Raw genomic sequence first — 13,708 nt, 5'->3', positions numbered from 1 at the left:
AGCAATACAGCCAAGAGGAAGCCAGTGATTGGATAGCTTAAATTGATATCCTGTATTAAGTTCACACAAACTGCTGTCACACTTTGGGCATTGTAAAAGTCAGTATCATTTGTAACCACCCCTGTTTCTGATCCAGTCAGTGTACCTGGACCTCATGCACCTCACCAAGTTCATAATGACAGCCTCAGATCACATGATCTGTTGTCCATTCATATGATTTTCACAACTAATCAACCCTCTCTTTTTTGCAGATAAGCAAGACTGATTATTCTCTAGCATTGATGATTTATTCTATTTTCAGCCTCTATGCAGACATGATCATTAAGTGCATTGAACTCTATGGTTTAGATGAGACAGAAAATAGTGAGGAGTGCTTCCTATTGATGATGAAAAATGCAGAATTCTGGATCAATGTGATTAAAATTTCTGCAAAACATGACTTCCTGAAGGCCAATGTTGTTTTTATCAAATCTAAAAGAGCCTGTACTGAAGTGGCAACAAAATTGTGTCGCAAAACATCCTCCCTATTGTTTTCAAGGAATTTATGTGCAACAGCAAAAAGCATTGAAGGTAAATGTACCAACTTGTTACTGGCTGCCAGTTCAGAGTACAAGAGAGGGCAAATTGATGAAGCTTTGTCAGATTTATCTGGAGTGATGGAATCTGTTAATGGAGATAAAGAATTCCTTGCTTCAATTTTACACAGACTTAAAGCACATTATGGATCTGAATGTTTGGATTTAGAAAAAGCTGATCAATTGTTCCACGCTATGAAGGCCCTTATCAATGACGGTTCAAGGGTGATTATATCTCCTCTGCTTGACAAGACCTTTTGGGGTCCTTTCTGTAATGTTCTCAAATCATGCAAGCATATTTCTGATGTTACAAAATCTGAAAGTTTTTGGCAAGTAAATAAAACAGTTATTCATCAGTTGCTGTTACAACATGACATCTCAGAGACAGTTATGTCATCTAGCCCTGAAGATGATATTTGTACTTTGTTTGGAGAAGACAGGTGTGAAGATGATAAGCCTCTGTTAACTGTGAAGGTGATAGAGGTCCTTGCTACAGAGGGTTTTGAAAAATACGAGAATATCTGGAAGCCTGTATTTAATGGGCATGATCAAAATCTTAGAGATATGGCTCCACTCCTTGATGTTGAAGATCCTGAAACTGATCAGTCTATTGCAGAAGCTCACTTCAACCGATACTTGCCAGAGTGGGTGGCAAAAGCATTTCACTTGTATGGTAATTACTTTGCATATTCAAAGAAACTTGCAGTAATAAGGAAGGTTTTTAAAATACTTCACTTGGACGAAATGGAGAAGAGATTTGCAGAATCTGTGCAAACATTTACTGCTCTTGAAGAAGAAAATGTGTCTGATCTTACACTGAGGCAGCTCTATGAAACTGGTAAAATCTTAGAACATATTGATCAGATTGTTCATGAACAACTTTCTTGCATTTTGGAAGAACTGTCTAAATCGTCTCACCTTGTCAACTTTCTTCAGCAAATAGCTTCAGAAGATCTGCGTAATCTTATTGATGCTGTAGAAGAACACTCAGAGCAGTCTGTACAAGAATCTACTGTGTCAGCACTGATAGATGTGAAAAGGTTTCTTAGCCCAATACTAAGAGAAAATCCTCATTCTGAAGTGGAACAGATCTTACGAATGCTCCAAAAGTCACTGTCTGATTCAAAAATAACCAATCTTGATCAAAAGATATCTGAGTGTAACACACATCTCCATAGTCTAAAGGCACTTTTTCATAATGTGGCCAATAGGGGTGAAGTTACAAAAGAAATTGTCAAAAAAGCTGTTCAACAAGGTTCAAAGTATGTATTTACATTATCCCAGTCTGGATGTGATGTTAATCTGAAATATAAGAGTCGCAATACAACAAGGACACATACGCACTCAGATATTTGTGACCTGAGAAGCAGAGTAATGTTGATGAATACAGACACAAAAGATCAAAGTATGACCAAAAAGTCAGAGAAATTAAAGGAAGAGTTTGAAATATTTAAACAATCTGTTGATGTTGCAATGAACATTGCTACAATCTTGACAGAACTATGTCAGTCCGGGCATCCAGAGTATCATGATAAATACACAGCATCCCTCAGCATCCCAGAACTGAAGCTGTGTACTGTTGATTATACAGCAAAACTATTCAATTGGCGAACTGCATTAACAGAAAGTAGATCTCAATATTATTGGCTCAACTTTTTTTATCCAGAGCAATTACGTCGAATTGAACATTTCTTTAAGGCAGAGGGAAGTGAAGGGGAAAGACAAATATGCAGTCTTCTGTCATTCACTGGATATGAATTCCAGAGTTTGTCACAACAAAAGGATATATATTCCCAAGTAGTGAAGGATGTGGGATCTGATGTCTTTGCATTGAAAAGTGTTGGGAAAACACTAGACAAGTTATTTGAGGGTGAAACACCAATCAATACTCCATTGCCAGATACAAAGTCTGGAAGGGTAGCAGATGCTGTTCAGGAAGGTAAATTATTTGTTGTAGGTTTAAATGAAAACAGCGACTTTGTTGTCTCCACATTACTAGCTTTGTACAGAAACACAACTGGGTGTTTGCCAAAGGCAAGCCAAGTCCTTTTCTGCCAAGAAGATACTCTTTGGGAGGACATAGAACTTCTCCTGCGAAGATGTCTTGGAGCAAACAAGGAAATGAAACCATTATTTTCCATTGTTTGTGTGGAAAATCTGTCAAGTGAACTTCAGTTCAAGCTTGTTGATGTGCTTGAAACTATGGAAGAAAAGTCTTACCTGCTTGCAATAATTTGTAGAGGAAGTGCACATCATCCCATTTTAGATCATTTTGGAGAAAATGTTCATCAAGTGCAGCCAATGTCTCAATCAGCAATGGAAGAATGTTTGCAGACATTATGGCCAAATGTTATTACAGTCACATCTGATGTCCCAGGTCAAGGAAAGTCAGAATTCATCCAAGAATTAGCATGGTCAAGACATATGAGAGTCTGCTCATTGCATGTTAGTGGGGAAATGAATTCAAAAGAACTTGTAAAAAAAATGACGCTTCTAGACATGAAACCAACTGATCTTCTTCACATTGATATTGGAATGCTTTCCAATCCTAGGGATGTGGATCTGCTGCTCAGTCAGTTGATAGTTTTAGGTTTTGTTTTCCATGGGTCAGACTTGGTGAAACTCACCACAAAGACAATTTGTATTGAAGTAGCAAATACCATAAGTAATACTCTAAGAAACTCATTAAATACAGCTATGTGTTTTAAAAGAGAAATGCTTACATGGAAACATTATGAGAATTTTCATGCAAGTAAGGAAACATGCAGCTCTGTGCAGGTTGTCTGTCATTACTTGCGTTCATATGACTGCGGAAAACTTGACACCACTGACTTGTACTTTACTGGTAAAGACGCATGCAAGCCATTACCAGAGGAAACGTGTAAAGCTTTGCTCAAGAAGTATTTTGCAAGTGGAACTGATATGTCCTTCTCTATTGTGAGAACATTTCTAAACGTATTGTCAGATCAGTTGAAAAAGTTCTCCTGCAGTTACTTCTTCAGGACAACAAACATATCTGGAATGCTTGGTGGAGATGCCCATTTGAAAGATGTTAAGAGTCAGTTGTTTAGGGCTCTTCTTGATGTATCCAGGGAATTTGCTACACGATCTGTTCATGCATGCAGGGAAGATCAGACGGCCAGCGTTCAAACAATGAGTCAATCTGCAGACATCAACCAGAGTATGGAAAACCTAGTGTCTACTTCTGCATCAGCTGCATCAATGACTAAACGTGTAGAAGCCATGATACAGTGGGAGGAAAGTAATCACTTACTCATTGCATTTCACAATCAAGACATTCAAACACTTTCTGCTCTTTACCGGAAGAAAACCTTGGTACCAAAACAAGTGAAAACACTCTTTGAAACACAAGTGAAAGCAGCCTTGCCTGAATTCTCAAACTTGAGTCATACAGAGCTTCAAGATATGTTACAGCGAATTGCCAGATTCAAACCGGGAGCAACGTCTGATGAGGTTATGAAGAAAGTAACTGCTTCATATGCCCTTACACCTGACAATCTCTTGAAGATGATTCTGATCATACTTCGAACAAGGGCCCATGTTCCTGTCATAATCATGGGGGAAACTGGATGTGGAAAAACAAGTTTGATCAGATATTTGTCAGTTATTTGCGGAGTGGATTTTGAAATACAAAACATACATGCAGGTATTGTAGAAGATGAGATTATCAAGAGGGTTTTGGAAGTAAATGAAAAAGCTTTAAACTCACTGGATGACACTGTTTGGCTGTTCATGGATGAAATCAACACTTGCAACCACCTCGGTTTAATCAACACCATTCTGTGCAGTCACAGATGTCAGGGTAAAATGCTTGCTCCAAACCTTGTTGTCATGGCAGCTTGCAATCCGTACAAGATAAGAAGTGACCAGAGTATTTTTACTGCTGGACTGGAAACTAAAGTGCAAGCAGATGAAAAGTCAAGACTGGTGTATAGAGTGAATCCACTTCCTGAGAGTATTGTAGATTTTGTATGGGACTATGGCAGTTTGAGTGACAGTGATGAAACAGCATACATAAAACGTATGATTGCTGGCTGTGTTCAGCCAAATTTGGAAAATTGTGTAGTTGCACTTTTGGTTATGTCACAAAAGTATATCCGTGAAAGGGAACAGTCAGGATCATGTGTCAGCCTTCGTGATGTGAGTAGATGTCGAAAGTTGATAGACTGGTTTATAATGACATTGGAAAAGAAGAATGAATTGACTGCTAGGGTGTTTGTTTCTAGTATTGCTTTAGAAACTTCAGCTGTGGTATTGGCATTAGCACATTCGTACCACTCACGACTTCCAGACACATCCAGCAGGAAAACCTACAGACAACAAGTTGCCCAAACATTTGATGCACATTTTGTCAAAGAAACTGAGGAAAGTATCTTCAAGATCATTCAAGATGAACAGTTTGACATTCTTGATAGGATGGAAGTGCCTCATGGTACAGCTAAAAACACAGCTCTGCAGGAGAATGTGTTTGTCATACTGGTCTGCATCCTTAACCACATTCCGGTATTTGTAGTTGGAAAGCCAGGTTGTAGCAAATCTCTGTCTCTGCAGCTGATTAAAAGTAACTTGAGGGGGAAAGACTCTAAAGATCCATATTTCCAGAGTTTACCACAATTGTTCTGTGTATCATATCAAGGATCAGAGTCATCTACATCTGATGGAATTCTCAAAGTATTTGCTAAAGCAGAAAGATACAAAGAAAATGACAAGGACAATAGTGTTTTACCTGTTGTTATATTGGATGAAATTGGCTTAGCAGAGATGTCCAGATTTAATCCCCTGAAAGTTCTTCACAGCCTCTTAGAGCCTGGTGATGCAGAGCTACCAAATGTAGCTGTTGTTGGAATATCTAATTGGGCTCTTGATGCAGCTAAGATGAATAGAGCTATTCACCTTTCAAGGCCTGATATGGATGTTCATGAACTTTTTCTCACAGGCATATCTATCAGTAAGGCAAGTGTATCTGATGCTCAAAAGAAAATGAGACTGTCTTCACTAAACCCTTTGAAACACAGTGAGAGGAAAATTGATGAAAATCTTGTCAAAGCAATTGCAAATGCTTATTTGCAATATACAGGGGAACAGACGTTTAAGAATTTTCATGGTCTCAGAGACTTCTATTCACTTGTAAAATATGTTTCAAGGGAATTCAGCTCCTTATCTGCACAGGATTCTCTTGATCCTGGTAAACACTTACAGATTGTAATGAAAGGCTTGCTTCGTAACTTTGGAGGACTATCCAGTGAAATACACTCTGTTCTGATAGTGTATAGAAAACATTTGAAGGAAATGCTTTCAGATCATTTACCTGAGATGGAAACCATTCCGTCAGTATTAGATCTTGTAGCAGATAACATCAAAGACAAATCAGCACGTCATCTACTTTTAGCAACAAGAGGAGAGTCTGCTTTGAGCATTATTGAACATTTGCTGGATGAAATGGACAGGGACTATGTATCCATCCTTGGTAGTCGTTTTGAAGAGGATTTAACAGATGACTACAATTATCGCGTATTGAGCAGGATCATACTGTGTATGGAGCAAGGCATGGTGTTGATATTAAAAGACTTGGAGAATATCTATGGCAGCCTGTATGACATGCTGAATCAGAATTACATCATTGTTGGTTCAAAGAAGAATTGCCGCGTTGCACTTGGAGCTTATAGCAACCCATTGTGTCAAGTGCATGATGATTTCCGATGCATTGTGTTGGTGGAGGAAGAAAAACTGGATCTATCAGACCCACCCTTTTTGAACAGATTTGAAAAGCAACACATGAAACTGACTGAATTACTATCACCAACTGAATTGAAGGCTGTGTCTATTTTAGAAGACTGGATGAATGATATTGCAGATATCCATGAGCATACCTTTACAAGGAGTGATGTTATTCCCATAGACAGTCCAGACATGGTTGCTTCACTTGTTCATTTTGTTGATACAAAACAAAATCATGAATCTGACTTCTTTGCTTTATTAGAATGTTGCAAACAAATGGTTCTGACAATGTGTTCACCAGAATCAGTGGTGAGATTGGAATTAAGTGAATTTCAAAAGAAAAAGGCTCATGAAGTTCGAGTCCTCCAAGACTATTTCTTTTCTTTGCCTGTTCACAAAGGTTTAGCACATTTTCTCAGTACAAGACTAGAGGAGAGTGAAATTCATTTAAAGGAAATGATCTTTACTCACAGCAATCTTCACTCAAATGTAAGTGCATGCATGGAGATCAGTGCACTTCAATGTCAAACTGAAAAACTTGGTGCTTTCAAGTCTGAAAAGCAACTTTGTACAAGAATTGGTAGCTTTTGGAGTGACTCTTCCAAGACATGGCTTGTTTTTCAATGCTCGCCCAATGCAGACCAGGAGAATATTCTCTTGATGAAATCGATGGTTGATAAAGAACATAATAACTATGTCTCTAAGAAAAGCAACAAAATTCAAAAACATGTAATGATTGTCATACACATGGACAGAAATGAATCTGAAAACACTCTTAGTCTTGTAAACTTTTTGAGTGGATGGAACATGACATTCATTGATAGCCTGGAAAAGAGAGAACTTTCACTTCCAGACCTACTCCATAAAACGAAGATGCAGCTTATTCATGGAAGACGTCCTATTACACCTTTTTTGAAGCAGCATCTCTTTTGGGCATTCACCCTACTTGACTATCATGACATACCAAGGAGTTTGGCGAGTCTTAAGGATGTAGTTGATGCCATAGTAGGTGATTCACAGTTGATGATGTTCCTTGAGGAAGTGGTGTCCTGCAATTTACAAGAACAATTAGATGCAGATGAATCTCATTGCTGGCAACTTGACGTAGCATGTGATAGATTAAAGCTCTACAATTTTCTGACACTGCTTGATTCTCTTGAAAATGAAATTTCAACTTGCATAAAACATCCTTTAGCAGCTCTTGTTTACAGACTTGAAGCCTCAAGTTCTTGGGATGCTGTGACTTTGTGGTGCAATTCATATGAAAAAGAGAGAAAAAGGGAGGTCTGGTTAAACTATGTACGTGATAGGAATATGGTAGATACTAAATCAGTCCCACCACCAGAGGGTCCAGAGTGTTATATCATTATGGACAGTGTTCTGTCACTCAAGTGTCCATTCAGTAAAGTATTCATCGAACAGGTAGAAACACTGAAAGAACCTTTCATAGAAGCCCTCCGAGCTGAATATGTAGACTTTGATGTTGACGAAATTACAGAAGAAATCAAGGATACTATGACAAGTAGATTCCTGTCTCCAGTTAGTCAAGCAGCTGGGGACATGTTTGAAAATATTTATAGTGATGATCAGTTTGCTGACTACTTCCATGACTTTTGTAATGCTATCTTCTCAGGAATCAAACTGGAAATGACAGAAAAGCAAAGAACAAGAGTAACTGAGTGGTCAGTCTTGTCTCGATTTACAAGAAAAAGGGTTTCATTTGAATCTGATGTATGCAGTTTGCATATCACTTGTTGGTTGTATGGCTCAATCATAGAATCAGAGCTCAAACTGATTGATGCATGCCTGGACCTAACAGAAACAAAACTGGAAGACATTCTTCAAAGTCAAAACCTTACTACTGTTGCAAGTCCATCTGATTTACAGAATTATTCAAATGAAAGTTTGAAAGATGTATCTTCAGTTATGTCAGAGGAAGAAGATTTATCTGAACATGTTGAGGCAGGCACAAATGAAGAGAAAGAACATGTATCTGACCACAATGCAGTGCTAGATGTGGTGGATGTAGGGGACATAGAGTTAAAGGAGCATCATACAGAGTCAGTCGTTGGAGATGAGATCACTTTACAAAGTGATGACAAATTTCAGCGAACTTCTGCTGCTGAATGCAAACTACCTTCTGGTGATGAACTACCATATGAAGATGAAGTGCCTATTACAGATGACCAACCACCATGCGAAGATGCCAACACCACCCTAGTGAGTTTTGCTTGCCAACAGTTGATTCCTACAGAGTTATTGTTGTCAAAATTGGTGTTAGAAAAGTGGATCAATGGAGTTAATCTGGTTTTGTCTCTCGCAGGAGAAGTGTCACTTGAATCAAAAATCTTCCTATCTCTGAGGATGTGCAGTGACTTCACATATATTGTCTTGTTACCATTCAAGTTACCAATAACATACCTTCATAGATTTGGTCAAGCACTGAAAAATGATACACTTGAAAGTGAGACTGTTTTTAAACTAGTGTGTGAGTTTGTTGATGACCTTCTTAACAAAGGACTAGTATCTTGCAGTGTGCTACAGCATTTTTTTTCAGTCTACATCAGTAGTTGCTTGGCTGCAGACACAGAAAATTCTCTTCTGCAGTGGACGCTCTCATCTTTGCAAAACCTTTCAATATTTAAGGAGACACTTAACTATTTTGGACCAACACTCTTTCAGACTATGCTGATTGAAATAGGTGAAGCAGATATTCAGGGTGAAGAAAATGTAGTTGAAGAGTCCCCTGTGTTAAAGTGTTTGGAAGAATGTGTTTTTCAAGACAATGGGGAACCTGATTCTCAGTTAGCTTGTCTCCTCCTTGATATCCTTCAAGTTAATTTTTGTCGGCAGAGTTTTACTTTAGACAGTGACACTCTGGAGGAAATATTGAAATGTGACAAAATCTTCAAGTCTGATGGATTATCCTTGCATCATCTGTTTGCACTGGCCTACCTGAAAAATGTGTTGCTACATCTTGCGTCTGAGTTGAACAGAAAAGAGGCAATGGACCGACATGTTATTCAAAGGATTCATGGAATATTCAGTTGTGATGAATCTGACTGTGATTCACTCAAAACCCTCAGGACAAAGGCCCTACAAAATTACCTTTTGAAAATCATTACTCAGAATTCAGGCTTAAAAAGATTGGAAGAAGTAGTCAATGAGTATTCATCAGAGTGGCCATTTGTCAGTGAATTTCAAATGAAAGATGAACACAGATTCTTAGCTCTAGAACTGTGTCCCATGGAAATGACCTGCCAGGATGTCTTCACTCGGGTTCTCCGTGCATATGATGTATTACATAAAGACAGAACACAGCTAAAGGAGATACTTCAAAGTACCAAATCTAACCCAGAAATTATGTATGGTGTGTTTGCAGTTGCTTTCCAGCAAATGTATGTTGTTCAGAGTGTGCGCAGACTTACTGATACAGAAAGAAGTGATAAAGTGAAAGAGTTCATGGAAGAATGCCAAGTCAAATTGCCTGACAACCAAAAACAAATGTTCACAAACTTATGTACATTTGGTGATTTTGCAGTTCAGTTGTTGCAGACAAATCCAAATAAATCTTCAGAAGACCACCTTTTGTCAATGTCCATCCTGCACTTGATATGCTCTGTCCTTGCTTATAATCATAATTATGGAGTTCTTAGTCATAACAGTCCATTTTGGTTGAGATGTATACAGGCTCCCAAAGATGTGCAAAAGCTCTTTCTCCCAGGCTGTGGTTATAAAGAAGGTGAATTGTGCTGCTGTACTTTGGCCCCAGTTGTCACAAAGAAGACAAAGTATGCCAGATCTTCATGTTCGTGTAACAGTGTTACAATCCATGATGTGGCAATAGAAGACCATCAGTGCAACATATGCCAACAACCCCTACAAGATAGTGCTCTGTGTCGTATTTCAACTATGGATAGTACTGGTTATGACGCAAAAGGGTATATCTTTGTTGACATTGGATGCCTCAAGAGTGAATTTGTGTCAGTGCGAAGCCTGTCTCCAGCTGCATTCCGTGTTCTCCAGTTCTTTGTCCATGGATGTTTATGTGCATCACTTGCGTTGAAGTTCACAACTAAAGAAGTGCTTTCAAAAGAAATGCAGTTACCAGAATATGTTGATGCCTCAAGTTACATTGAAAGTCATCTCCATGTGCACTGGTGTGCTCTGAAACATTTGACAGCAATGGGTGATTCTCAGCTGGCAAAATTGTTGAACTTTATCATTAAGGATTGTATGCCCCTCATTGCTAGACACAGTGTTCAGTTTCATAGCAGAGAGGAGCGTGAACTATATGAGGAGGAATTTACCACATGTATTGATAAGATCATGGAGAAAAGGTTCCAGATTGTTCAGGATGAAACAAGACTATACCACACTAGACATTCTGACAGTACTGCTTCAAAACATGAAATGCTCTTGGCTGAAATACATGGTGATGGAGACAGATTAGCTGAAATTCCGAAATTAATGAGAGAAAATATACTTCCCAGTGTGGAGAACTTGCAAAGGGAATTTACAATTCGGAAACAAGTGCATGACTTCCCCATGATGGCATTGCTGTTTGATAGAATGAAAGACATATCACTTCTACAGCATCTGATCCCAATAGTACAGTGGCATAAGTGTGTCATTAGGTATGGTAGCCACAGGCTCAAGAGAATCAGCTGCAGGACTCAGACAGTACAAGATTTCATTCATGCATCTCAACATCAGCAGCTGCTGAATGCGGATAACAAAAAGGCAGAGCTGCAGAAGAGATTTGACAATTTCATGAAATCATGGAATACTTTGAAAGGTCATCGGGATGATCTGAAGACTTACAATCAACAGTTGCCAGAATTAGAGAGAATTCATCAAACAGCCTCACTTCAAGATTGTTTAATGATGACAAAACAGTCTCCTATGATGCAAGTACTCTTGGCTTTGCAGGCTATCCAAAACAATTTTCTATCAGATGCAGCTGTCTTGTGTTTGTCTACTAATAGTTTATCTCTCAGCTTTCTCAAAAGGTCAGCTGGGGTTGTTGTGGTACCTGAAGTACAACTGGAACAAATCAACTCAAAACAGATTATACCAGTGCCAGATTTGGATGATACACTAAAGTTTTCTCAGATAAACACAAAATTAGGTCATGGCAGAGAAAGACACTATGACATCTACCAAATTGAAACACAGGTTGTTAATGAGTGTCTACTGAGCAAGCCAATGATAAAAGTTAGATCCAGTTTTCCCATGATAAACTTTGCAGGTGAATCATTGCATAAGACAGATGAACTGTTTGAAAATGTTTCAAAGACTGTTGGTCACGAACCTGTTGACAAAGATTTGCAGAATTCCATTCTTCAACTGAAAGAGAAAAGTCCATCCAATATGCAAATACTATTAGATTATTTGCAAATGACATTTAGTTTACTGAACAGAACCCCAGTATCCGGCAGTGACAAAAACCAGTACTTGAGTGAATTCCTACAAACATGGCAATCCTTGTTCCCGAATCGAGTGAAGGAAGTGGATGGGTTATGTAGCAGAGTTAGACTAAGTCAGATCATTTCTGTGTATGAATTCACAGAGGAGGTGGTGGCTGATGTCATTTTTCATGGCCTTGAAGAAAAATACAATTGTGAAGTACCAGGAGAATGCATGAAGCAGTTGAGGGCATTATTAAGTAACTCTGGTCTCAAATTTCAAGAGGCGCTAATTTCAGCTTTGAAGAAGATTGTATTTCGCTATGTGCAGTCTGGATTTGTCAGCCAAGATGATAAACTGGCACCTTTACTCATGGAGAAAACTCTGTGGCCACAAGGGGTTTATGAAGATGTTGTTGCAAAAAGTAGAAATCCAGATGCCGGACTACTTCATGATGAACACTGCATTGAACACATCTACTGTACCATTGTCTTCATAGCTGAAAGTGTTGAGGTAAGTAAAGGAGTAAAATGGCCTTCAATTTTATTACTTGATTCTGTTAAAGATACTTTGAGAAGGTAATCAGTCAGATGTAGATTCTTAGGAGAGGAAATATACTTACGAATTACTTGCTGTTGTGATTGCTGTTCAGAACAGGTCCATACCTCCAGTTTGTTGTAAGAGCATACTGGTTGGTCAGGCTGTGACTGGGATTATAGCATGTCATCATACCCCATTTCAGTGTATCATTGCTCATCCTTTCAGTCACATGTTTTTCCTGATTATGTTTCAGTAATATTCACTTATGCATTTATTTGGGGGCAGTGGGGTAGCCTTGTGGTTAAAGCATTCACTCGTCATGCTGAAGGCCCAGGTTTGATTCCCCACCTGGGCACAATGTGTGAAGCCCATTTCTGGTGTCCCCCACCATGATATTGCTGGAATATTGCTAAAAGCAATGAAGCACCACCTATGCAACATTTTTAAGTAATCTTCATAAATGCTCAGTACAAAGCTCAGATGTTTACATAACATTCTGCATTACTTTGTGTATAATATTTAACTTATCCTGCATTACTCCTTAATGCATTTACTGCTTATCTAACGACAATAAAGGACAACGCCTAGCAGTGGTCTTGGGTGAAGAGAAAAGTTGTTTCATTTCAAATCCCACTTTTTACATGGACCATTGCCGCTGCCATGTGACCTTGATAGAATATCACTTTACTGCCTCTCACGTAACAGCTTGGATGTGTCTAAGCTGGATGCCCCAACTTTTGGATTGTTTTTAGGCTGTTAGCTTCAGCTACTCGTACCACACTAACCCACCGCCTGGCTAGTTGTTTCCGCCATTTTGAATTTGTGTTACATTTGTTTACTTTCAAGGTAGTCAAACTGTTTGCAATTCGTATTTTTTAACCTGCTTATGTTTATTATCCCCAGCCACGAAGTGGAAGGGGAATATAGGAATGGTGCCGTCCGTCCATCCTTCCATCCGTCCGTCCGTCACATTTCGTTTCCGGAGCAGATCTTGAAAACCGTACCATATTTCTTCACCAAACTTGGCACATAGATAGGTCTAGTGGGGAACTGGTGCCTTTTGATAGTTTAAGATATTTAAAAAAAAAAAAATTAACTAGTTTTCATGGCAACAACTTTGACTTAGACTGAAAATGGTGGTAGTCCTCGTTTCCAGAGCAGATCTTGAAAACCGTACCATATTTCTTCACCAAACTTGGCACATAGATAGGTCTAGTGGTGAACTGGTGCCTTTTGATAGTTTGGGATATTTAAAAAAAAATATTTATCGAGTTTCTATGGCAACAACTTTGACTTAGACTGAAAATGGTGGTAGTCCTCGTTTCCGGAGCAGAACTTGAAAACCCTACCATATTTCTTCACCAAACTTGGCACATAGATAGGTCTAGTGGTGAACTGGTGCCTTTTGATAGTTTGGGATTTTTAAAAAAAGTCAATGTTTCCAG

At 38.7% G+C, this 13,708-nt stretch overlaps 1 protein-coding gene across 1 annotated transcript in view; it reads left to right on the top strand.

The window, feature by feature from the left end:
• The window catches only part of LOC139467478 (uncharacterized), a 45,726-nt gene that overhangs the window by 26,723 nt on the left and 5,295 nt on the right, over nucleotides 1-13,708 (top strand). The window contains exon 6 of the mRNA XM_071249024.1: nucleotides 302-12,236. Within this exon, the coding sequence (XP_071105125.1) occupies nucleotides 302-12,236 (11,935 nt within the window). The remainder of the gene's footprint in view (nucleotides 1-301; nucleotides 12,237-13,708) is intronic.

The sequence above is a fragment of the Haliotis cracherodii genome, unplaced genomic scaffold (assembly GCF_022045235.1).
Source record: "Haliotis cracherodii isolate W230 unplaced genomic scaffold, xgHalCrac1.p SCAF_2, whole genome shotgun sequence".
In the NCBI taxonomy this organism is placed as follows: Eukaryota; Metazoa; Mollusca; class Gastropoda; order Lepetellida; family Haliotidae; genus Haliotis; species Haliotis cracherodii.
The sequence above is the reverse complement of the archived record's forward strand: the minus strand, read 5'-3'. Positions and strand labels throughout refer to the sequence as shown.